Source organism: Armigeres subalbatus, chromosome 3 (assembly GCF_024139115.2).
Source record: "Armigeres subalbatus isolate Guangzhou_Male chromosome 3, GZ_Asu_2, whole genome shotgun sequence".
NCBI classification, from domain to species: Eukaryota; Metazoa; Arthropoda; class Insecta; order Diptera; family Culicidae; genus Armigeres; species Armigeres subalbatus.
The window spans coordinates 298,710,303-298,736,464 of NC_085141.1; the positions used below are offsets into that span (position 1 = coordinate 298,710,303).

The 26,162-nt window shown below is 36.5% G+C and overlaps 1 protein-coding gene across 8 annotated transcripts in view; it reads right to left on the reverse strand.

Annotated features, from left to right (window-relative positions):
* Positions 1 to 8,258, reverse strand: part of LOC134224953 (serum response factor homolog) — a 738,652-nt gene extending 730,394 nt beyond the window's left edge. For 3 of the 8 annotated variants that reach the window (XM_062704633.1, XM_062704632.1, XM_062704635.1), the window contains exon 1: positions 6,229 to 8,257. In XM_062704633.1, coding sequence (XP_062560617.1) covers positions 6,229 to 6,729 — 501 coding nt within the window. In that variant the 5' untranslated portion in view covers positions 6,730 to 8,257. Of the gene's footprint in view, positions 1 to 6,228 lie in introns of all 8 variants that reach the window. The other 5 variants (XM_062704637.1, XM_062704638.1, XM_062704634.1 and 2 more) reach the window with 2 other exon arrangements.
* Positions 8,259 to 26,162: the final 17,904 nt, after the last annotated feature.

Here is a 26,162-nt window from a genome sequence, read left to right on the forward strand (position 1 = left end):
CCCTATCAGCCTACTTAGATTGAATTTCAAATTTCTTCTCATTAGCTTCTTGGTATGCTGGCATTTCAAATGCATACTACGATTGAATTTTTAATTCGTTATCATTTTTTCTATTATTGTCATTTAAAAATTTTAATTTATTTCATTTATTTTTATCATAATATAAGAAATAAGTTCCACTTTATCCACCAATGTAACGAACAAATGCAAATGCTTTTTTCAGACTTACTTTATTCCCCACAGGGATAACATTCGTTTTGTCACACCTGCAACAGTAACTGTGCAGGAAATACGTGAGAAAACGAAGAAAGATGAGACAATCGTTGAAGTTTGCTGGGATCTTAATAATGGTTTGTTGGACAGAAAAAGCTTAATTCTACAAAACTTGGGAGGTGAAAGACTGATTGTCCCCTGTGCGCTCCAACCGAAGGTACTTGAGTTTGTTTATTATTTCATGTATGGGACCACCGGACCGCCGGATAAACCATGGTGCCATGCCATCCCATGGATAAACAACGGCAACACTTACAATCAGTCTTGTAAAATGTCATCTGCATATCATTTGACTAATTTGATCATAACTTTCTTCAGAAGCCAATTAAAAATTCATTGATAGCTACTTTCTGAAAAAAAAACGTTTTGGTAAAATTATACAAACGAATGCAAATGACATTTTACAACATTAAAATAAAAATGAAATATGTTATACCATTATCATTGAAATCGTCCACAGTTTGTCAATCAAGCATTGATATCTTCTTCTTCTTCTTCTTCTTCTTATTGGCATTACATCCCCACACTGGGATAGAGCCGCCTCGCAGCATTGTGTTCATTAAGCACTTCCACAGTTATTAACTGCGAGGTTTCTAAGCCAAGTTACCATTTTTGCATTCGTATATATCATGAGGCTAACACGATGATACTTTTATGCCCATGGATGTCGAGACAATTTCTAATCCGAAAATTGCCTTGACTAGCACCGGGAATCGAACCCAGCCACCCACATCATGGTCTTGCTTTGTAGCCGTGCGGTAAGACGCGGAGGGCCCCATAGCATTGATATACAGTTCTTTAAAAATTTCGGCGGGATTCATGTGCGAAAATCGACTCTCTTTTGGCCTATTGGGTGTTGGAGAAAAGGTGGCAGATCAGTCAAAGTCGAATTTAAGTAGAATTCGACATAATTCGCCAGAATAACGCTGAAAAAAAAAAACAAATTATCGTGCGATATTGGACTTGAAGAGTTTGTCATCAAGAGGCAAAATGGATCAGATGTTACAATTGAATCAACTGAAACTGGAAGGACGTTTCATCGTAACTATCCCATGTTAAGGAAGAACTTTTTGGAATCCAGTTCTGTCCGATCTCGCATTTTCAAGGCACCAACACTGAAGCAACGAGCAACTGTCATCTTCTTTTTTTATGCTTGCGACCATGCAGCGAAGCCAAAATAAAAAGATGGCAGTGAATCGTTACGTTTTTATTTAGATTGGTGCCTCTGAATACGCGAGGTATTCGGAATCTAACCAGTTTCACTTTGAGCCGTTATCACGAAGCCATGGTGTAGAAGAAAACTTTCAGGTATAAGAGTAAAACGAATCAACCATCAACCATTTTTCGTCATTTCAAAAAATAGAGTGTGCAACTCGTTGCGAAATTCGATTTTTTCAGCACTCGTAGCTCGGCAAGCCTCGTTGGATAAACGTTGAAAAAATCATCTTTTGCAACTAGTTGTACAAACTACTATTTTTGGGTTCTAAAGGTTTTAGAAAAATAGAATCTTCAACACTCTCTTCACAATCTCTGTGTTGATCTGAGAGGTGTTAGAAGTGGGTTGAACCCTCGCATCGGTCAATGAGGGTGGCCGCAGCATATCATAAGCAGCTTTTGTTTTCTCCTCTTCAAGGAATATAACCAGAAAAGTTTTGTTTGTAAGAATGTAAAGTCTTGAATGGCGATGGCTAATGGCGATAATTGGAATCAAAATATCCTAGGTGAAACTCATCGAAATCCAATAAAAAAATTATCGAAAAGTAACAAAAAGAGTAGATCTAATATCAAACAAAAGGGTAATTTCAATTATTAGGAACATGCACATACCAAACAATGATCTCAAAAAAATATTTTAAGCTCTTTTTAGTGGAATGTATTCAACCGTCTAAGACGAGTTAAGTATTCCCCATTTAATTCCACCAATTATTTCGATATCTTTGCAGATACGTATTTCAACCACAACTGTGTGGTCGTCTTCAGTGTCTCGTACTCTCGTCAAGTCGAGTCAAGTACGAGACACAGTTGTGGTCGAAATACGTATCTGCAAAGATATCGAAATAATTTGTGGAATGAAATGGAGAATACTTAACTCGTCTTAGACGGTTTTCTTTTGTTGGGGCGTAGAACCACTGCGTCCATTGAGTTGAACTTTTATGGTAGTCTTAGACGGTTCCCAAGTAACCAATAAGCACTATATTCCGCCAAATCGGCCATATAGTGCTACTTGAATGCTTATAAGTTTTTAAATAGCCGTACAGTGGCCCTATATGGTGGTTTGGCGTAATATAGTGCTAATGGTTACTTGGGTTGAATGATCTCAAGTTGTTGAAAGATCTCAATATTTGAAACTAATATATTTAAGCAAATGTTGTGCCTGTCCCATGATTTATGATTTTTTTGGTTGTTAAATAATAACATTGTGAAATACCATATGATACTATTTTGACCACGACCACGTTCAACATGGACAGAAAATTCTCAATCGGTTGGCGCAATGGTGGCCTGACCACCGTGAGAATTAATCATGCTACAGTCATTATTTTGACTGGAATTGGACGACCAGTAAGATAAGGGCTTCTAATAGAAGCGAAAGAACAGAAAAAGAAGCAGCAGCAGCAGAATTGAGCCGATAAGATATGAAGTGAACGACCTTAGCAAGGTCTGGTGGGGAATCAGTTGGCGGTAGGGAGGTTGCACCTAGTTTCGACAGCCATGGAAATCCATTTAAGTAAATTCGTAGGGTTTACATGAATCATTGTATCCATAATACTTATTGCTAAAGGGTGATAAATATATTCCAATTTTTCTATGATAAGGTTTGAATGTTATTTGGCAACTAGCTGCTTACTCGACGTTATCAGATCAATAAAGTATCCAGATGTTTCTTTTACGACACAAAAAAAGATTTCCAAAAAGCCTTTAACATCGCCATCACTGAACCAGATCATATTGGACTTCTTAATTGTATAAATGAACGACTAATGTTGATCCTACATGACTGATTGTAGAATCATTGCACATGAGTTTGATGCTTGATCTAAAACTTATCTATCGGAGTGTGCAGAACAAACATTCATTGACGATCTCGAAAGGCGTCTGCGAACTGATTACTAAGTGAGAGCACACTGAAAGTAAACATTTGTCTACGTGTAAAACCATCAATTAATAGATTTGATCTTACTTCTTGAACAGAATAATTACATTATCACAAAAGATTTTGCTGTCTTCTGATTGTGATTGATTTCGGCGTAGTTCACAACCATCTCAAAAAGTGTACATACTAAATGCCCCTTATCGCACAGTGGTGCGGAGCTATATCTTCGTGCTGCATGTGACCGGGTAGTTCATCAGACAGAATCGATAAAGTGCAAGGCTGTCCACGATTGCATCGTTGATGTATGAGCCTTTGCTCTCTTTAGCATGGCTCATGGCTCTTTGAATACGGCTCATCAATGAGTCATCATTTCCCGTGCCATTTGATAAAAAATCTTTCATAGGTCAGTCTATTGAAACCATGAAGATGTGCCAAATGTTGCTTTTTGTTGTTGAAACAACTAATCGACAAACAAACAAGTGGAAGGTACAAAATATGGTGGTTTTCTACAGCCACCATAGGCAGAAAAAGGGTGAATCATTTCAACCCAATGGTTTTCCTCAATGAAACATCAGTAAACTAAAATCAATAACATTGTGAATGGCTTTTTCGTCAGCTCAGAGATCATGGCCAGAATGCTACTGCATCCATTCGATATGCATTCTGCCGTGGAAAGATCCTTTCCGCCTTCTTGCATACATATGTCGGATGGGGCAGATTATTTTTATCTGGAAATCTGGAAATTCAAATTCATAGTTTATTCGTATTCGATTAGCATCGATTGATAGGCTCTAATTACTAGACGTGTACGCCGTTTTTCGTGATTTTGCTCGGCAGAGGCGTTTTGTGCGTCACGTCGGCGACGGCGGCGTGAATCAACGGTGAAATTGCTCGCCAGTTTATTCGAAAAGTCAACGACAAACTGTTCGAAATTTCTTCGACATATTATTCAAAATTTTCTCGACAAATTTTTGAAAATTTTCTATACAAAATCTTCTAAAAATTCTTCGGGATATTCTTTGAAACATTTTAGGCAATATTTTTTAAAATTTAATTGTACTGGAAATTCTTCAAAACTTCCTCGGCAAATCCTGTGGGACTTTCTCAGCAGTTTCTTCACAATTTCTTCGTGAATTCTTCAAACTTTGTTTTTTTGGGAATTGTTTTTTCGGAACTTCCTTGGCAAATTCTCTACTAATGACTGATAAATCGAATGAGATTTGAATACATGAAACATTGCTAAGGATTTACAATGCTATCCAAATTTGAGAAGAATCTATTTGTTAAAAGCATGCATTAACCACGACTTTAGCCAGGTATATGGTTCGAAGCAAAGATCAACAAACTTTAAATAAGAGTTATAAAACAATAATGAAATGAAAAGAATAGAGTTAGATAAACATATTTCCGCCATCAAGCCATTTCTTATCTTAAAGATACCGACATAGGAGACAACTTTGCAGTGTCCACTCTAATCAACAAAGAAATACAGCGCAAAAACGTGGTCACAATTGTCTCATACGCTTCTTATCAGCGTGCGCCCCCAATCAGTCAGTCACCAGGCAACAAATCTCAAACAATACTGATAAGCACATGCGGCGCCGCACGACAAACTCCAAGACCAGTGCCAATAGCAGAAAAAGTTGTGAAATCGATAAACCTCAAAACAGAAAAAAAAATCCAACAACAGCAACGACAGAACAGAAGCATATTCATAAATACTTGCATCAATTGAGAGGAGTCAGACACGACCAAAAAACAGAACCCTACAAACATATTCCATATCACCGCCTTTGCTTCGGCATTTAATGTGCCTTGCCTACCGGTTGAAGATGAAACCGATGAGCAAAAAACACGCCGAAACGACTGGCTATGGAAAAAAAAGGTTAATGTGCAGCCAGCAGCATGCAGCATGAAAATCGAAACATAAAAAATAACCATCGTTCATCGGTTGCAAGCAACACGTTTGTCCGTTTATTTGCGGTGCGTTGACTCTCACTCTCATTTGACAGCTACTGATGGTTGCACTGCACTGCACATCGCCGCACTGGTCACTCACTGCTGCTGGGCGCACGGTGGGCCATCAGAGCTACGAGAGAGGATCGCAACGCGGCAACAGCGCGCTCTCGGCTCTCAGCTGTGTCGTTCGTGGGTGAGCGTGAATGAACAAAAACATTGCGGTCATGGTTGCCAGTTTTGTGAAGGAACTAATAAATTATCGTTCACAAAATGTCATGTCATCATAAGTTGGTGGTGATAATTATATTTAAGGTGCAAAAAAAAATCTATGAATCAATAATGCCAATAATGAAAATGTATATTGACCAAAGATCTTTGTTCTAATGAAGTGTAGCCCACGCCCGTTACATCAATCGTGGATATTTGAAGAGGTTGACAATCACAATAAACTCAAGTTGGTTTATGAACAGTCATCTTCCATTACTTCGCCAGAAAAATAAATAATAACGAACACAGCAGTTCGCAGATAAAAGCAAACAATCGTAGCCGATAAGATAACAGTGTTTGATTCATTGCACGTTGTTGTGCTTATGGTTGGCAGCTCAGAAAATTCCACTTCGAACGAGGTTTAATTGAGCTCAACTTTATCAGCATTTTATCTTCTGTAACGATTTAATTTGCATTTTAAAACTTTATTTCTCGCGTATTCGTAGAAACTGTTAAAATCACTAACACTTCCCACCAACACATGCTCATGTAATGCACCCGCAACTCACAACTGCTGATTTTGACAGTTCCCTATCTATGAATGAATGATGTTTACAGCACTGCACCGCGAACAAAACAACACATTTTACAACTGGAGACATCCCATCTCCCAAAACAAAACAGCATCCACCTACCTTTTTCATGATCCCAGTTTTGCGCTTCGAGAAGGTCGTGTACCGTCGCAACTTATTATCGATATATTCCATCTTAATCTTGACACGGCCCTTCGTTTTCTTCCCGTTGCTCGGTGGTGACTTCTTCGGCTGCAGCGAGGTGTAGCTTTCGTCCACAACATCCGAGCCAACGTTGCACCCCTCGAGGCCGGTCAGACCCTGCGAACCGACCATCTGCCGGCCATCGTCGTAGCAGTCCGAGTTGGCTCGTTTGATACCGCGGCTCAGGCTGCCACCGCCGCCTCCACCTCCGCCGCCACCGCCACCACCGGCACCGCACTGTGGTCCGTTCCCGGCACTCATAAGACCACCCCCGCGAGACATGACTTGGCCCACGAGGCCCCCGCTAGGGGGCCGGGCCAGCGAAACATTCGGATTTCCGTAGATTTCCGGCGTCTCGCTCATCATGCTCATACTGTAGTTCAGATTGTAGCGCGAGTCACGCGCTGCATTGGGATCCATTATTTCCCAAATTTTTGCGGCTTTTCTGGGAACTGGCACCAAAGGAAGATTCACGCTCGCGGCTTTCCGTAAGTTCTAGCACACGAATTGCTTCGTTTTCCCACGTCACTACCCGGTTTTTCACACTTTTCCAACCAAGAAGAACGTTCACACGCGCAGGAGTATTCTTTCGGACGTTTCCGGCGGTCGTAAACCTCCGGTTCCACTCGCGAGTTGGTTCGTTCCTACCGCACCGTAGTTTTCTGGGAAGGGGCCGTGTCTGTCACTGTTTTTTCCTATTTCGCGCACCACAAGAACCGACTGTTTTCCTCGAGGAGGAAAAATCGCACCCGTAAAAATCCGCGACCCCGAATGAACTGAAGAATGCTTATTTCGGGACTGGACGGGGGGACACTCACTCTCCGTTTGTTTTGACAGATGGATGAACACACAGTCGCTCCTGGTTTGTTGCGTTGGACGGTACACACTTCTTCTCGTCGCTGACAGCTACCGCAGCAACAGTTTTTCCCTCAGCCGGCCGCTCACGATGATACCCACGACGGTTGTTCGCCTTCCCTGCAACAGCCGCGCCAATCACGCACCTTGTCCTCCTACACACCTCCGCTGGCTCGTTGAAAAATCACGTCGCCGCCGTCGCTGATGTCGATCTTCGGCCGCAGAGTAGCTGCTTCTTTTTTTGGGATCTTTTCTAATGTTTTGATCCCCTTTTCGAGATTATTTTTATCTTTAGATTTGGTTGCTCTTCTGCGTTTTCAGATTGGAATCCCTCTGCGGCGATGTCTTATTTAATCAGAGATGTTTGCTGGTGTCGTTTTCGTCTCTTAGTTTTTTACCGGTACAATTACTTTTCATTTCAGCTTCTGAAAAGTGAATCGTAAATCTCGCAGTAGGCAGACAGTTGAACTTTCGTTGCTATGGTGATCCAACAGGTTGTGTTCGATGCTCCGATTGCTTTGATAGACTTTGATTGCTCTTCGATGGAACGAATATTTCAATATGATTTTTGTTTTTGAATATCACTGAACTCTACACCTCCTAAACTGTATTTTGTCTCTCGCATTAGTCTCACAAGACTACTCTTCTCACAGATGTTTTCATCGGTATCCAAGAACAAAAACAAATCACTTGTCGATTTCCGCCGATCTGCGTGTCGCCAACACTCGACAATCGTAATCGATATCCACAAAAACTTCTTTTTTCTTCAAAATTGCAAACGATCCCGTCACCGGTTGCGTCAACTTTCCGCTCCCTATGGTCAATCTGCGTCCTTCAAATTTCGGCTGTCACCCGGACGGATCTCTCCAAAAAAACTGATTGCAACAGTCTCTGCGATATGTTTTTCCCTTTTCTTGGTCTCGCCAATCGCTTTCGAACGATCGATCGCCGCAAAACAAAAATCGAAACGCAACACGCACAAAATACACACACGATCGGCAACTCTCTGGCTCTGAACACTGACTGACTGATTGTTTAGTGCTCCGCTCGCACGAGGAACATTCTACATATGGCTCCAGCTGACCACTGTCGATATAATAAAATTACGAAAATAAAATAATATAAAACCGATCCAGCGGTGGCGACGATCGTGTTTGCCGACCGATCGCTACAACTCCGTTCGATTGTATGCGTGAGCTTCGGCAAACTTCGGCCCGCACGTTCCACGTGTTAACTCACTCAGCCCCATCCGGCCATGCATGTACAGACGGCGCTTCCGTGTACGGATTGGGACCTCTCGCACACATGGCAAAAGCTCGCGTCCACGATCGAGTGCTACCCAACTGGAGCCTCGTGCCAAAAAGAGACAACTCCTTCTTCGGACTTCCGAGCGTCAAATTGGACCTCACTGTTGCGTTACGGGCGATACGATCAAATGGGGGAGAGGCGGTAAATTATGGTTACGCCTATTTTTAGCATGAATTCAAGCATGTGGAGATGGAAGCAGGCACGACCCGTGCCATCGAATGTCGATCGCGCTAAGACTGATTATAGTCTTGATCGCGCGTCCAGTTTACGCTTCGCCACCGCGGCAGGGATCCTAAAAATAAACCGTCCACCATTCGACGACGGCAAGATCACCTGCTTGTCTCTCGCTAGTCCCCGTAGTGGGAGATGCGATCTAGACAACAACAATAAGGATTTAGGGCTGTATACGGATCAATGGAGAGGTCCGAAATCGGTCTGTCTGGCCATATTTTTTGGATGGAAGTGAGAGTGGCCTGCCGCTGCAGCAGCTGCTCGCGCTACCGATCCGATCGGTTCGGGACCTTTACGGCACGACTCACGAGACTGTGCACGGAGGTCTTGCAACGCAAATGGGATGATTATTGCTGGGTGATAAGCTCAATTTGTCAATGGAGCGCGTGTGGAAGCCATTTTGGGGGTCGAGGATGTAATTCAATCATCCCGATGTGTTGAACGCTGGTGAACTTGATTTCCATAAACGCTGTTCAAGTCACGCAAGGTTGAAACGATACTGTCGATGGCATTCATTCATGATTCTGGTTTTGCCGACAAAGGAAGATTCCTCTAGGATAATCAAGTAAGAGAGTTAAAGAATTTCGGTTATTTCAGGTTCTAAGAAAAGTTTGATTGCAGCAACTTCTATCATCAAATTCTAATTAATGAGACACAGTGAACTCTTCATTCTTTATTGATATTTAGGGACTATCTTATAATAAAAGGCCAACTTCGAGTAAGGCAGGCTAAATATTTCAACAAGAATCGATTTAGTTTCATTTTTTTGAATCCAACTTTAGTTGGACTTGATTTTATTGCAAATTTAATTCAAATTCGGTTTAAAAAAATTAAATCGATTTCGTTTTCGAAACCATTCGATTTTAATTCGACTTTGCTTCGATTTTACTGCGATTCAATTTCAATTCGATTTCGATCATTTTTTTCATACAATTTCAATTCATCTTCAATACAATTCTCGCGCTTAGTTTCATAGGGGCGTAACTGTATTGATCGATTTCTCTTAATCGATTTTATATTTAATTTAAATTTATTTTTAATCAATCGAATTTTCAACGATTCTAAGTCAATTCCGACTTTTTGCCGATTTTGATTTTGCTTTAGATTCGATTTATATTCAATTTTAATTCGATTGATTTGATTTTTTTTTTATTTTATATTGATTAGATCTCGACTTAATTTTGAATTAACGTTGATTCGATTTCGATCAAAACAATATCTAACCGAAATACAATCGAAATTGAATCAAAATCGAATGGAAAACGAAAAGAATTGAAATAGAATAGAAATCGAAGAGAAATCAATTTGAAATCAAATTCAAATCGATTCCATATCGAAAACGAATCTAAATCGAAATCGAATCAAATTCGAATACATACAAATAAAATCGGAAACAAATTTAAATTGATTTTGAATCGAATCAAAATCGAAAAAAAAGACTTGAAATCATGTCAAAATCAATGCGAACTCAAATCGAAATATGATAGAAATCGAATCCAAATCGACTGGAAATCAAAAACTCGAATCGATAAAATTGAATTGAAATCGTATCAAAAACGGAACGCAATAAAATCAAAATCGAATCGAAAACGAATAGAAAACAAATTAATTCGAATTGGATATAAATATAAAAGAGCCAAATCGAGATCCAATCAAATTCGAATTGAAATCAAATCGAAATCAAAGTTAATTCGAATCGTAATCTACTCGAAATAGAATCGAATCGAAGCGAATTTAAAAAAAATCGAATTGAAAGCGTCACTAAATAAAAATCGAATCGAAATCAAATCAAGTTCGAATCGAAATCCAATTTGAATCCAAATCGAACCGAAATATAAACGAAATCGGATTGTAATAAAATCAAAATCAAGTAGAAACTAAATAACAATCTGAACAAGACTAATAACAAGACTGAAAGCTTGACAAATAAAGACAAAGCCTTATCAATATTGAAATAGAAGAAAATTCAATCGAATCGAATTAAATCAAAAGCGCATAGGAATTGAATTAAAATCGAACAGAAATGAAACCGAAATCGAATCCAAATCAAAACGAACTTGAAAAGGAATCTAGAAAAAACGAATCTAAATCTAATTGAAATTTTTCATAACTAATTGGAATAGAAGTCAACTCGAAATGAAACGAAATCGAATCAAAATAAAATCGACATCTACTCGAAATCGAAATCAATTTGAAATCGAATCGAAATCAAGGTTCTATTTTGATTAGATCTTGTTTCTACATAGATTTGATTTTATTTCAATTTGATTCCAATTAGATTTCGTCGCAGTTTCCATTCCATTCCGATTCTATTTCTATTCGATTTCGGTTCAATATGATTCGATTTCGATTCAGCTTCGATTCAATATCAATTTGATATCTATGCGATAAATCAATTTGATTTTGAATTCATTTTGGTATGATTTGATTTTGATTCCGATTTTGATTCGAACTTTTTTAAAATTTCAATTCGATTTCAAATCGGTTTGAATTTGATTTCAAATTGAATGCAATTTCGATTCGTATTATTTTTTTCAGGTCTTGATTCGAATGCGAAAGATTTTAATTGAATTGATTCCAATGGACAAAATTTCGAATTTAATCCAATTCAAATGTTGTTTTGTTTTAATTTTCATTCGATCTTAATCAGTTAGATGTTTATTGATGTTGATTCAATTCCGTTTCGATTTCGGTTTGATTTTGAGTCAAAGTCAATTGGTCTGATTTTGATTTGAATCTAATTGGTTTTCATGCGATATAGTTTTCTTTTTTTCTTATAGTCGAAGTAAATTTCCATTCTAGTTCGAATTAATTTTGGTTCCAACTTGAGTTTATTTCGATTTGAATTTGATTCAATTTAATTTCGATTTAGGCTCGCTTTCAATTCGATTTCAGTAAGAATTGTTTTGAATTGATTTCAAATAGTGTGGAATTCAATTCAATTCCGACTTTGACACGATTTGAGTTTGACCTCGGCTCGATTTCGGTTATATTTCGATTTAATTATTTTTCCTTCAATAAAGTTTTTTTACAATCGATTTTTATTTATTTCTATCTCTATTTTGATATGATTTGCCATCGAGTTTAATCCGATCAAACTTGAATCAAAATCAAATCATAATCGAATCGATTCGTAACAGAATTGGAATCGAATATGTATAAAGCTTATTAAAAACGATCTTAATTTGGAGTGAAAACGAAATCTGATCAAAAGCGAATTGAAATCGAATCAAAATCGTATTCAAAACCGAATCGAAATCGAATCGAAATCGAATCGAAATCGAAAAGAAATTGATTCCAAATCGAGTGGAAGCCAAATCTATATGGGTCATTCCATACCAAGTGACCGAACCACTTGTAATCGACTTTCACCGATTTTAATCAAATTTCGTGGATTTGTTTATCTATCGATTATATGTAAAAGTCCAAATTTATGTGATGATTGGACAACCCCTCGGCAAATGGGAGCATCTCCCGTTTTTGACGATTTGTAAAAACCATATTTTTGAACAACTCATATCTCGGACAGTTTTAAAGCTACAAATAACTTCTTTTTATGCATTTTGAAGAGAATTCTTCAAACTTTTTGAGAAAAATATCAATTTTGAGTAGAAGTGTTGCCAACTCTATTGTTTTTGCGTTTTAAGTATAAAATCGTATTTTTCTGCCAATGAGTATATTTTTATTTGGAAAATAACACCAGCATCGTGTTCTCCAGAAAATTTTGTATAAGAAACACTCGAAACCCCAAGGTACTATGAGCCATTCTCGAGTTATGGAGTTCTGAATATTATATGATTCATATGGAACTTATCAATCACATAAGATTTTGTTATGCATACCTAACCTTTGCCTTTTGTGGAATTGTCAAGAATTCGAAGATATTGTTTCCTTCAAATAAATTGTAAAACATGTAACTTGAGCCTTTGAATAGAAAATAATGTACTTGGCAACTTAGTCACTTTGGAAGGCTTTGGACTTTGGAATAGCTTTTCTGTATTGTTGAAGAGCGTACTATTAAACTATTACTCACATAGATACTATATTATTGCACCTGCCATGGAAAGATTTTTTTTTAATTTTATAAAACATTTATTAGTTTCGAAAGCTCTCGGCTCATATGCCGTTGAGCGTTACGGATCCGAAATCTTTATACTATTTTTTTCTTCCAAAATAACGTTAGATTAAGTAAACCGAAAGACTCGTGTTTTAATCTGGATTAGGGAATACAGTATCACAGTAGGGAAGGAGGAAACGAATAATACTAAATTTATGACGATGATGAAAACATTGATGAAGTTCTTGTTTCATTACTGTTACGGGACATAGAAATGAAACAAGAATTTCATCACCGTTAAACAAACATTTTCTTAAAAACAACAAAGGAAAAACATACGAGAGGCAATTACGACAAAAAAAACAATATGGTTATCTAAAAAAACCTGATTAATTTACCTAGCGGTAATGGTGCCTTTCTCGTGCATTATGGAAATAGTATTTTGACCATAACTTTTGAGCCCATAATTCCAACCAGTAAAATTTTAATAGGAAACAATGGGCCAGGATTTCCCGTAAAATGCAACATGGTGCGAACAAATCGATTAAGGGCAAGCCCCTAAATAGTGGATGAGACTTTTTTACGCACACACACAGACATCACCTCAATTCGTTGAGCTGAGTCGATTGGTATACAACACTATGGGTCTCCCGCCTTCTATAAAAAGATTGTTTTTGGAGTGAACATAAAGCCTTTCGGTACACTTAGTGTACGAGAAAGGTAAAAATAAATTAGCTCATAAGGAAGTAGACTTTCACTATGTTATTGTGGAAAAATAATGTATGAAAAGGCAAATCATTATGTAAATGGTATTTGTACGTACAAAAGGAGAGGGTTAGTGATTTGTGACAGGTGGGAGGTAAGAGGGTTGAAAATGGCGAAAAACGTTGGATGCAATTTTTAAACGTATTTTGTAGCTATATAAAAGGGAGAAGAAGACCTTAATGTCAATACTAGTCCACTAGAGCAGAATTATCCACGAAAAGTTTTTATCTTACTACTACTTTATCAAACCCACACTTCACAGCACGCAAATGTGATTTGATGTGATCACCATGTAATCAAAAATTGTCAACTGTGTGTGTATATTATCAAAGTATGAAAATAGTAGACCAATAACAAACATCATAAAAATGGTCTTCTTTGAGATAATGATTTTATTTGCTGAATTTTGAAAATAAATGGATAATATTTGCTGTTTAACGGCCAATATACTTTCGCTATATTTTTTACATTTTTTACTCCTAGAGAATTCAGATTTTCGTAAACCATGTGACATATTGCTTTAATTTTTAATAGTTGACCTAAGGATGCCGAAAATCTCCAGAATCTGCAGAAGAAGGAGCCTTGCTGGAACGACGACCAAAATTGTTTATTCTACCAGAGCTGCCGAACTATGTGTACCAATAATTCAACTGAGTGTTATTTAAAATATTTTAATCATTTAGTGCTGAGGAACAAATTGTAGTTATTCAGATTATTTTTAATGGAAAATTCTGGAAAGAGAAATGGTTTTTCCGTCTAACAAGGACAGTGGTATCAAAGCCCACCGAAGGGGCGGTTACTCTCCAATACCTTTTCCGAACTAAATCTATCACATGTTTTACATATGCATAATCGAGTTTCAGACATAGTAATGACAGTTGACCAGATAATGCTAGCAGAAACATTGATTTCTTGCATATGATTTCAACAATCAATCTTCAAAGCGTTATAATATTTCCAGCAATGCTTATTCTTCAGCAAACTCTTTCAGCATCTCTGAGTATTGAGTCAGATGATTAAATTAACGATAAAATAAAGCCGCTAGGAGCAAAATGCAAAAAATACATTTTTCCATACTAATCTCTATATAAATTTCAAACGCGATGCTGTAAGTGGGGAAGCAACCAATCGAGCTGTGTATGTGTGTTATGTATGTGTCAATGGGTATATGTGTGTATGTTCGGAAATCAGTAAAAAAAATCTACAATGTTCACAGTGAAAAAAGAACTTTTCATTTTTAAAATCCTGTATCTCAAAATCGGAACATAGTACCTCGGGGTTTTAAGCGTATCCAATGTAAAAATGGTCAAAGAACACGTTGTGAGGTTATTTCCTGAATAAAAATATACTCATTGGGTAAAAATGCATTTTCACACAAAAACTTAAAAATTGTTCATTTGGCAACACTGCACATCAACAAATTATTTTTATAAATTCCTTGAAAAATCTTCTTTCGAATGGTTACCTTAGATTCATTATAGACCTCACAGTTCCAGAGATATGTACAAAACAATATGATGAGTTTCATACATTTGTCCGAAAAGGGGGGTGGTCTTATTAATCGTGGGGAGGTCCAATCACCACGAAATTTTGGTTTTTGGGGTATAACCCATACATAAACAATTGGTCAAAATTTCATTAAATTCTAAGAAAGTCGATTGCACGTTTGCATTTTTTCTCGGTCACTTCATATGGAATGACCCATATGAAAATGGAATAGAATCGTTTTCAATATCGAATAGCAAAAGAATCGAAGTTGAATCAATATCTTATAGAAAACTAATCGAAATCGTGAAAAGTGATATCAAATCAAATCGAAGTTTAATCGAAATCGAATCGTGATTTAATCTAAGCCGTATCTAAATCGAATGAGTTTCATATCGAAATCAAATAAATTTGAATCAAAATAGGATTGAAATCCAAATCAAATTGAATCGAAATCGTATTGAAATCTGTTTGATTTTATTCGAATTCATATTAAAATCGAATCTTGATTAAATCGAATAGTGATCGAATGACAATTTGATCAAGATCCAATCAAAATATATCGAAGTCAAATCGGCGTGAAATTGACATGAAATCGAATCGAAATCAAATCGAAATCGAAATCTAATCGAAGTCGAATCAAAATCGAATCGAAATCGAATCAAAAACGAATCGAAATCGAATAAAAATCTAATCGAAATTGAATTGAAATCGAATCGGAATCGAAATTGAATCGAATCGAATCGAAATCGAATCGAAAACGAATCGCATCGAAATCGAATCGAAATCGTATCGAAATTGGATCGAAATCGAATCGAAGTCAAATCTAAATCGTATCGAAATTGAATCGAAGTCAAATCTAAATCAAATCTAAATCAAATCGAAATCGAATCGAAATCGAATCGAAATCAAATCGAAATCGAATCGCAATCGAATCGAAATCGAATCGAAATCGAATCGAAATCGAATCGAAATCGAATCGAAATCGAATCGAAATCGAATCGAAATCGAATCGAAATCGAATCGAAATCGAATCGAAATCGAATCGAAATCGAATCGAAATCGAATCGAAATCGAATCGAAATCGAATCGAAATCGAATCGAAATCGAATCGAAATCGAATCGAAATCGAATCGAAATCGAATCGAAATCGAATCGAAATCGAATCGAAATCTAATCGAAATCGAATCGAAATCGAATCGAAATCGAATCGAAATCGAATCGAAATCGAATCGAAATCGAATCGAAATCGAATCGAAATCGAATCGAAATCGAATCGAAATCGAATCGAAATCGAATCGAAATCGAATCGAAATCGAATCGAAATCGAATCGAAATCGAATCGAAATCGAATCGAAATCGAATCTAAATCGAATCGAAATCGAATCGAAATCGAATCGAAATCGAATCGAAATCGAATCGAAATCGAATCGAAATCGAATAAAAATCGAATTGAAATCGAAATGAAATCGAATCGAAACCGAATCGAAATCGAATCCAAATCAAATCGAAATCGAATCGAATCGAAATCGAATCGAAATCGAATCGAAATCGAATCGAAATCGAATCGAAATCGAATCGAAATCGAATCGAAATCGAATCGAAATCGAATCGAAATCGAATCGAAATCGAATCGAAATCGAATCGAAATCGAATCGAAATCGAATCGAAATCGAATCGAAATCGAATCGAAATCGAATCGAAATCGAATCGAAATCGAATCGAAATCGAATCGAAATCGAATCGAAATCGAATCGAAATCGAATCGAAATCGAATCGAAATCGAATCGAAATCGAATCGAAATCGAATCGAAATCGAATCGAAATCGAATCGAAATCGAATCGAAATCGAATCGAGATCGAATCGAAATCGAATCGAAATCGAATCGAAATCGAATCGAAATCGAATCGAAATCGAATCGAAATCGAATCGAATTCGAACCGAAATTGAATCGAATTCGAACCGAAATTGAATCGAAATCTAATCGAAATTGAATCGAAATTGAATCGAAATTGAATCGAAATCGAATAGAAATCGAATCGAAATCGAATCGAAATCGAATCGAAATCGAATCGAAATCGAATCGAAATCGAATCGAAATCGAATCGAAATCGAATCGAAATCGAATCGAAATCGAATCGAAATCGAATCGAAATCGAATCGAAATCGAATCGAAATCGAATCGAAATCGAATCGAAATCGAATCGAAATCGAATCGAAATCGAATCGAAATCGAATCGAAATCGAATCGAAATCGAATCGAAATCGAATCGAAATCGAATCGAAATCGAATCGAAATCGAATCGAAATCGAATCGAAATCGAATCGAAATCGAATCGAAATCGAATCGAAATCGAATCGAAATCGAATCGAAATCGAATCGAAATCGAATCGAAATTGAATCAAAATCGAATCGAAATCGAATCGAAATCGAATCGAAATCGAATCGAAATCGAATCGAAATCGAATCGAAATCGAATCGAAATCGAATCGAAATCGAATCGAAATCGAATCGAAATTGAAATCGAAATTGAAATCGAATCGAAATCGAATCGAAATCGAATCGAAATCGAATCGAAATCGAATCGAAATCGAATCGAAATCGAATCGAAATCGAATCGAATCGAAATCGAATCGAAATCGAATCGAAATCGAATCGAATCGAAATCTAGTCGAAATCGAATCGAAATCGAATCGAAATCGAATCGAAATCGAATCGAAATCGAATCGAAATCGAATCGAAATCGAATCGAATCGAAATTGAATCAAAATCGAATCGAAATCGAATCGAAATCGAATCGAAATTAAATTGAAATCGATTAGAAATCAAATCAAAATAGAATCGAAATCTAATCGGAATCGAATCGTAATCGAATCGAAATCGAATCGAAATCGGATCAAAATCGAATCGAAATCGAATCGAAATCGAATCGAAATCGAATCGAAATCGAATTGAAATCGAATGGAAATCGAATCGAAATCGAATCGATATCGAAATCGAATCGAAATTGGATCGAAATCGAATCGAAATCGAATCGAAATCGAATCGAAATAAAATCGAAATCGAATCGGAATCGAATCGAAATGGAATCGAAATCGAATCGAAATCGAATCGATATCGAATCGATATAGAATCGAAATCGAATCGATATCGAATCGAAATCGAATCGAAATCGAATCGAAATCGAATCGAAATCGAATCGAAATCGAATCGAAATCGAAATCGAATCGAAAACGAATCAAAACCGAATCGAAATCGAACTGGAATCGAATCGAAACCTAATCGGAATCGTATCGACGTCGAATCCAAATCAAATCGAAATCGAATCGAAATCGAAACAAAATTGAATCGAAATCAAATCGAAATCGAATCGAAATCGAATCGAAATCGAATCGAAATCGAATCGAAATCGAATCGAAATCGAATCGAAATCGAATCGAAATCGAATCGAAATCGAATCGAAATCGAATCGAAATCGAATCGAAATTGAAATCGATTCGAAATCGAATCGAAATCGAATCGAAATAAAATCGAAATCGAATCGAAATGGAATCGAAATCGAATCGATATCGAATCGATATAGAACCGAAATCGAATCGATATCGAATCGATATCGAATCGAAATCGAATCGAAATCGAATCGAAATCGAATCGAAATCGAATCGGAATCGAATCGAAATCAAATCGAATTCGAATCGAAATCGAATCGAAATCGAATCGAAATCGAATCGAAATCGAATCGAAATCGAATCGAAATCGAATCGAAATCGAATCGAAATCGAATCGAAATCGAATCGAAATCGAATCGAAATCGAATCGAAATCGAATCGAAATGGAATCGAAATCGAATCGAAATCGAATCGAAATCGAATCGAAATCGAATCGAAATCGAATCGAAATCGAATCGAAATCGAATCGAAATCGAATCGAAATCGAATCGATATCGAATCGATATCGAATCGAAATCGAATCGAAATCGAATCGAAATCGAATCGAAATCGAATCGAAATCGAATCGAAATCGAATCGAAATCGAATCGAAATCGAATCGAAATCGAATCGAAATCGAATCGAAATCGAATCGAAATCGAATCGAAATCGAATCGAAATCGAATCGAAATCGAATCGAAATCGAATCGAAATCGAATCGAAATCGAATCGAAATCGAATCGAAATCGAATCGAAATCGAATCGAAGTCGAATCGAAATCGAATCGAAATCGAATTGGAATCGAATCGGAATCGAATCGAAATCGAATCGAAATCGAATCGAAATCGAATCGAAATCGAATCGAAATCGAATCGAAATCGAATTGAAATCGAATCGAAATCGAATCGAAATTGAATCGAAATCGAATTGAAATCGAATCGAAATCGAATCGAAATCGAATCGAAGTCGAATCGAAATCGAATCGAAATCGAATCGAAATCGAATCGAAATCGAATCGAAATCGAATCGAAATCGAATCGAAATCGAATCGAAATCGAATCGAAATCGAATCGAAATCGAATCGAAATTGAATCGAGATTGAATCGAGATTGAATCGAAATCGAATCGAAATCGAATCGAAATCGAATCGAAATCGAATCGAAATCGAATCGAAATCGAATCGAAATCGAATCGAAATCGAATCGAAATCGAATCGAAATCGAATCGAAATCGAATCGAAATCGAATCGAAATCGAATCGAAATCGAATCGAAATCGAATCGAAATCGAATTGAAATCGAATCGAAATCGAATCGAAATCGAATCGAAATCGAAATCGAATCGAAATCGATTCCAAATCGAATCGAAATCAAATCGAAATCGAATCGAAATCGAAAACAAAATCGAAATCGAATCGAAATCTAATCGAAATCGAAATCGAATCGAAATCGAATCGAAATCGAATCGAAATCGAATCGAAATCGAATCGAAATCGAATCGAAATCGAATCGAAATCGAATCGAAATCGAATCGAAATCGAATCGAAATCGAATCGAAATCGAATCGAAATCGAAATCGAATCGAAATCGAATCGAAATCGAATCGAAATCGAATCGAAATCGAATCGAAATCGAATCGAAATCGAATCGAAATCGAATCGAAATCGAATCGAAATCGAATCGAAATCGAATCGAAATCGAATCGAAATCGAATCGAATCGAATCGAAATCGAATCGAAATCGAATCGAAATCGAATCGAAATCGAATCGAATCGAAATCGAATCGAAATCGAATCGAAATCGAATCGAAATTGAATCGAAATCGAATCGAAATCGAATCGAAATCGAATCGAAATCGAATCGAAATCGAATCGAAATCGAATCGAAATCGAATCGAAATCGAATCGAAATCGAATCGAAATCGAATCGAAATCGAATCGAAATCGAATCGAAATCGAATCGAAATCGAATCGAAATCGAATCGAAATCGAATCGAAATCGAATCGAAATCGAATCGAAATCGAATCGAAATCGAATCGAAATCGAATCGAAATCGAATCGAAATCGAATCGAAATCGAATCGAAATCGAATCGAAATCGAATCTAAATCGAATCTAAATCGAATCGAAATCGAATCGAAATCGAATCGAAATCGAATCGAAATCGAATCGAAATCGAATCGAAATCTGATCGAAATCAAATCGAAATCGAATCGAAATCGAATCGAAATCGAATCGAAATCGAATCGAAATCGAATCGAAATCGAATCGAAATCGAATCGAAATCGAATCGAAATCGAATCGAAATCGAATCGAAATCGAATCGAAATCGAATCGAAATCGAATCAAAATCGAATCAAAATCGAATCAAAATCGAATCAAAATCGAATCGAAATCGAATCGAAATCGAATCGAAATCGAATCGAAATCGAATCGAAATCGAATCGAAATCGAATCAAAATCGAATCGAATCGAAATCGAAATCGAATCGAAATCGAATCGAAATCGAATCGAAATCGAATCGAAATCGAATCGAAATTGAATCGAAATCGAATCGAAATCGAATCAAAATCGAATCGAAATCGAATCGAATCGGAAACAAGTCGAAATCGAATCAAAATCGGAACAAAATTGAAACGAAATCGATTCGAAAACGAATCAAAATCGAATCAAAATAAAATCGAAATAGAATCGAAATCGAATCGATATTAAATCGAAATTGAATCAGAATCGAATCGAAATCGAATTGAAATCGAATCGACATAGAATCGACATAGAATCGACATAGATTCGAAATCGAATCGAAATCGAATCGAAATCGAATTGGAATCGAATCGAAATCGAATTGAAATCGAATCGAATCGAAATCAAATCGAAATCGAATCGAAATCGAATCGAAATCGAATCGAAATCGAATCGAAATCGAATCGAAATCGAATCGAAATCGAATCGAAATCGAATCGATATCGAATCGAAATCAAATCGAAATCGAATCGAAATCGAATCGAAATCGAATCGAAATCGAATCGAAATCGAATCGAAATCGAATCGAAATCGAATCGAAATCGAATCGAAATCGAATCGAAATCGAATCGAAATCGAATCGAAATCGAATCGAAATCAAATCGAAATCAAATCGAAATCAAATCGAAATCAAATCGAAATCGAATCGAAATCGAATCGAAATCGAATCGAAATCGAATCGAAATCGAATCGAAATCGAATCGAAATCGAATCGAAATCGAATCGAAATCGAATCGAAATCGAATCGAAATCGAATCGAAATCGAATCGAAATCGAATCGAAATCGAATCGAAATCGAATCTAAATCGAAATCGAATCGAAATCGAATCGAAATTGAATCGAAATCGAATCGATATCAAATCGAAATCGAATCGCAATCGAATCGAAATCGAATCGGAATAGAATCGAAATCGAATCAAAATCGAATCGAAAACGAATCGAAATTGAATTGAAATCGAATCAAAATTGAATCGAAATTGAATTGAAATCGAATCAAAATTGAATCGAAATTGAATTGAAATCGAATCAAAATTGAATCGAAATCGAATCGAAATCGAATCAAAATTGAATCGAAATCAAATCGAAATCGAATCGAAATCGAATCGAAATCGAATAAAATCGAATGGAAATCGAATCGAAAACTAATCAAAATCGAATCAAAATAAAATTAAATTCGAATCGAAATCGAATCGAAATCGAATCGAAATCGAATCGAAATCGAATCGAAATCGAATCGAAATCGAATCGAAATCGAATCGAAATCGAATCGAGATCGAATCGAAATCGAATCGAAATCGAATCGAAATCGAATCGAAATCGAATCGAAATCGAATCGAAATCGAATCGAAATCGAATCGAAATCGAATCGAAATCGAATCGAAATCAAATCGAAATCGAATCGAAATCGAATCGAAATCGAATCGAAATCGAATCGAAATCGAATCGAAATCGAATCGAAATCGAATCGAAATCGAATCGAAATCGAATCGAAATCGAATCGAAATCGAATCGAAATCGAATCGAAATCGAATCGAAATCGAATCGAAATCGAATCGAAATCGAATCGAAATCGAATCGAAATCGAATCGAAATCGAATCGAAATCGAATCGAAATCGAATCGAAATCGAATCGAAATCGAATCGAAATCGAATCGAAATCGAATCGAAATCGAATCGAAATCGAATCGAAATCGAATCGAAATCGAATCGAAATCGAATCGAAATCGAATTTAAATCGAATCGAAATCGAATCGAAATCGAATCGAAATCGAATCGAAATCGAATCGAAATCGAATCGAAATCATAGTCAAATATTAATCAAATTTTGATCTAATCGAAATAGAATCAAAATGGAATCGAAGCCATATTGATATTAAATCTATTCGATGTCGAAACAAAATAAAATTGAATTCGAATCGAAATCTAAAATAAATCAAATTGAAATCGAATCGAAATGGAATCAAAATTGAAATAGAAAAAATTCATCAAATCAAAATAGAATCAAAATCTGAATTAAAATCTGAATTAAAATCGAATCGAAATCGAATCGTCATTCGTAAAGCGAAAAGTTCTCCACTGGTCCACTGGGTGTTGTGTAAATGTCCTTGTCCGTTGTATCATGCTAGATGTTAGGTGTTCAATCTGTGCGGCTCTAGTCGAAAATAGAATCAGAATTGATACGAAATCAAATCGGAATGGTATCTAATTTGAATCACTATCGAACAGTAATCAAAATATAGTTTGATCGAAATCGTATGAAAATTGAATCGAAATTGACTCATATTCTATTCTATTCTATTCTAAAGAGGTTTTCGGCTCTAGGCCGAATAAGATCGAAGTCTCAACGATATGAAATCAAAATAAAATAAACGTTTTTTCTTTTCGATTTTAATTTATTTGTTGCTCATTTGTCTTTGTGATTCTAATTCGATTTAGATACGAATTCCATCGATGTCGGGTTAAATTAGAAAAGATTCCAAATTGTTTCACATTCGATTCCATTTTGATTTCGATTTCGTCTCTCATTATATTCAATTTCATTGCGATTAGATGTCGATTCGGATTGGATTTTGATTGTGTTTCGATTCCAGTTTAATTTGATTTCTATTTTGATTCGATTCTAACTTTTCGATTGGATTAGATTTAGATTTTTATTCTATTTTAGACTTTTTCAGATTGATTTTATTCTGATGCGATTTTGTTTGATTGTATCTTTTTTGCGATTGCATCGATCACATCCTGAGTTGATGCAAATCCGATTTATATCTAGTTTCAATTTTGTATCGATTTGGATCTATCTTGGTTTCTGATTTATAATTGATGTGGGTTAGAATTTTTGAATTCGTTGAAACTACATAATATAAAATGTGGGCTTCGTGGCCGTGCGGTTAGCGACGTCAATCGTCTAAACGCATGTGCTGTTCGATTCCCGCCCGGTAAGGAGAAAACTTTTCGTAAAGCGAAAGTTCTCCACTGGTCCACTAGGTGTTGTGTAGAAATGTCCTTGTCCGTTGTCTCATGCTAGATGTTAAGTGTTCAGTCTGTGCGACCTCTGGTCGAAGACGGTGATTCTGTCTTTTTTTTATAAAAATGTTTTTTTAAATTAAAATTCAAATTCATTTCTACCGTGATTAAATTTTGTTTATGGTTCGTTTGATAATGAAACAGATATCGATTCGACAATGTTTTATTGCAATCATGACATTATTTTTTCTGCATGATGTCTGTGCGACAATTTGTAATAATTGAACGTTCTTCCGAAATGTTTTTCAAACCAAATCCATTGATTTTCAAGAAAACGATTCAGTGATTTTGATCTTAAATTTTGTGAAGGACTAATGTCGTTTTGATACCAACAATTTTGGGAAACTGATGATTTCCAACAAGAATGAATTAGTATCTTTTTTTAACATTAGTTGAACGAAATTATTCTTCAAATTCCAAAGTCAAACGCAATAACGCCAATTGAAAAAAAAAATCTAGGTTTTTGCAAACCGACAAAGTTGTATTTTTTGTTGATTTCATCAACCATATTGATATGAACCATTGCAGTACTGATTTTGTGACACTTACTGATATCATTTGCACAAAAAAAAATATTGTTGGTTGCTATTGCGTACCCGGATATCAAATTAGAACCAATTCTAATAACGGTACCCTCAATCAAGGATGCATTAAACAGTTTTCTAGTTCTAGACCCCAATTGGACCGCCACTAATATAATATTCAGTTAGAAACAATGCGTTTTCCTTTCTGCAACGGTGTATAATGGTGACACTCAATCAACACAAACCGAACCTCCGGTTGACACCGATGTTGTGCTGCTGTTTAGCGGGTCGGTTGACTGATATTTCCATATAACAGTACCGTCGCACGTGCACTTCGACGGCGCAATCGACTGGAACTTCCTTCCGTAGTTGGAGGGCGATAATGGTCTATTCATTCGGACGCACCAAAGAAGGAAGAAAGACGCAAGTTGCAAAAAAAACGGTAAGAAACAGACCCTCTGGAAATTGATAGATTCCGTTGTGCGATTATAACAATTTCTTTGTTGTTTTTCAATTGGTAACCCGATTGGTGGGGTTCTATGTGTCCCTGCCCGGAAGAGTGTGTGCAGAAGCAGAAGGTGAGATTGTGCAGGTGGTGACAGGTTTCCTCGTTTGTGCTCAATCATTCCACTGTGGGCAATCGTAAAAATGTGCGAATTCATTGATTTCACGATAATCAAAGCTTCGAATAAACATGTGACAATGATGCAGAGTTTGAAAAACTCTAATCTTGACGCAGCCCAGAGCAAGAGCAAACGAAATCTGATATTGAATTAATTGCAGACGTTGTATTAGTGTTACATAGATTCACCCAATAAGATTTTTTTTTTTTTACAATTCTGTATAAACAGATACTAAAAATCTGTATGAGAACTGGGCAAATGCAAAACTGCAAGATTGTTACACAAAACAAAATGTAAGCTTCTAATGCAGGTATTCTAAGAAAAACATGCAAAATTGTAAGTTCTTATACAATATTTTTATATGCCCAGTTCTTATAAAGATTTTGGTAGTTGCTTATATAGGATTGTAATAAATCTACCAGCTCGCTGGTTGGGCGTTGAACATTAAGTATGAAAATAACCTTTTCTTATAGGTTTGCTTATACATATGCTTTCGTAAAATATTCCAAAAGTTGACCCACAGTATGGTGATTGTTTGCCTATCGAGCTGGCTTCGCACCTTTCGTCCGGGGGAGGGATAAAGAATAATGTGGGTAATAACACAGAACCAGTTGACGACAATTGCGCGCCGCCTGGTCGCGTAGATCGATCGCCAGCCACTGCCGTGCCGTACTGTCGTCGTTGTCGCTGCTGCAATCACAGAGCCAGTCGAAGCGCGCTTTCCGGAAAAGGAACTGCTGAATAAAATCAGCGTTGCGCACACGAAAGTAGCGCACCATAAAAGCGCAATTGAAGTCACAAAGGAAGTTACGGTCGTTTCGGTGTGAATTGAATTGATAATGAGAAAATTCGGGAGTTTCAATTGATATTGTCATATGAACCAGGGCTGAGTAGCGCAGGTTATGACACATTTGGCTGCTGATTATTCTTATCACTTTATTATCCTTTTATACCATCGATTAGATATGGTATACAGTCAGAGAGTGCAAGATTTTACAAGAATTATTCACACGAAGGATTGAATTTCGAAA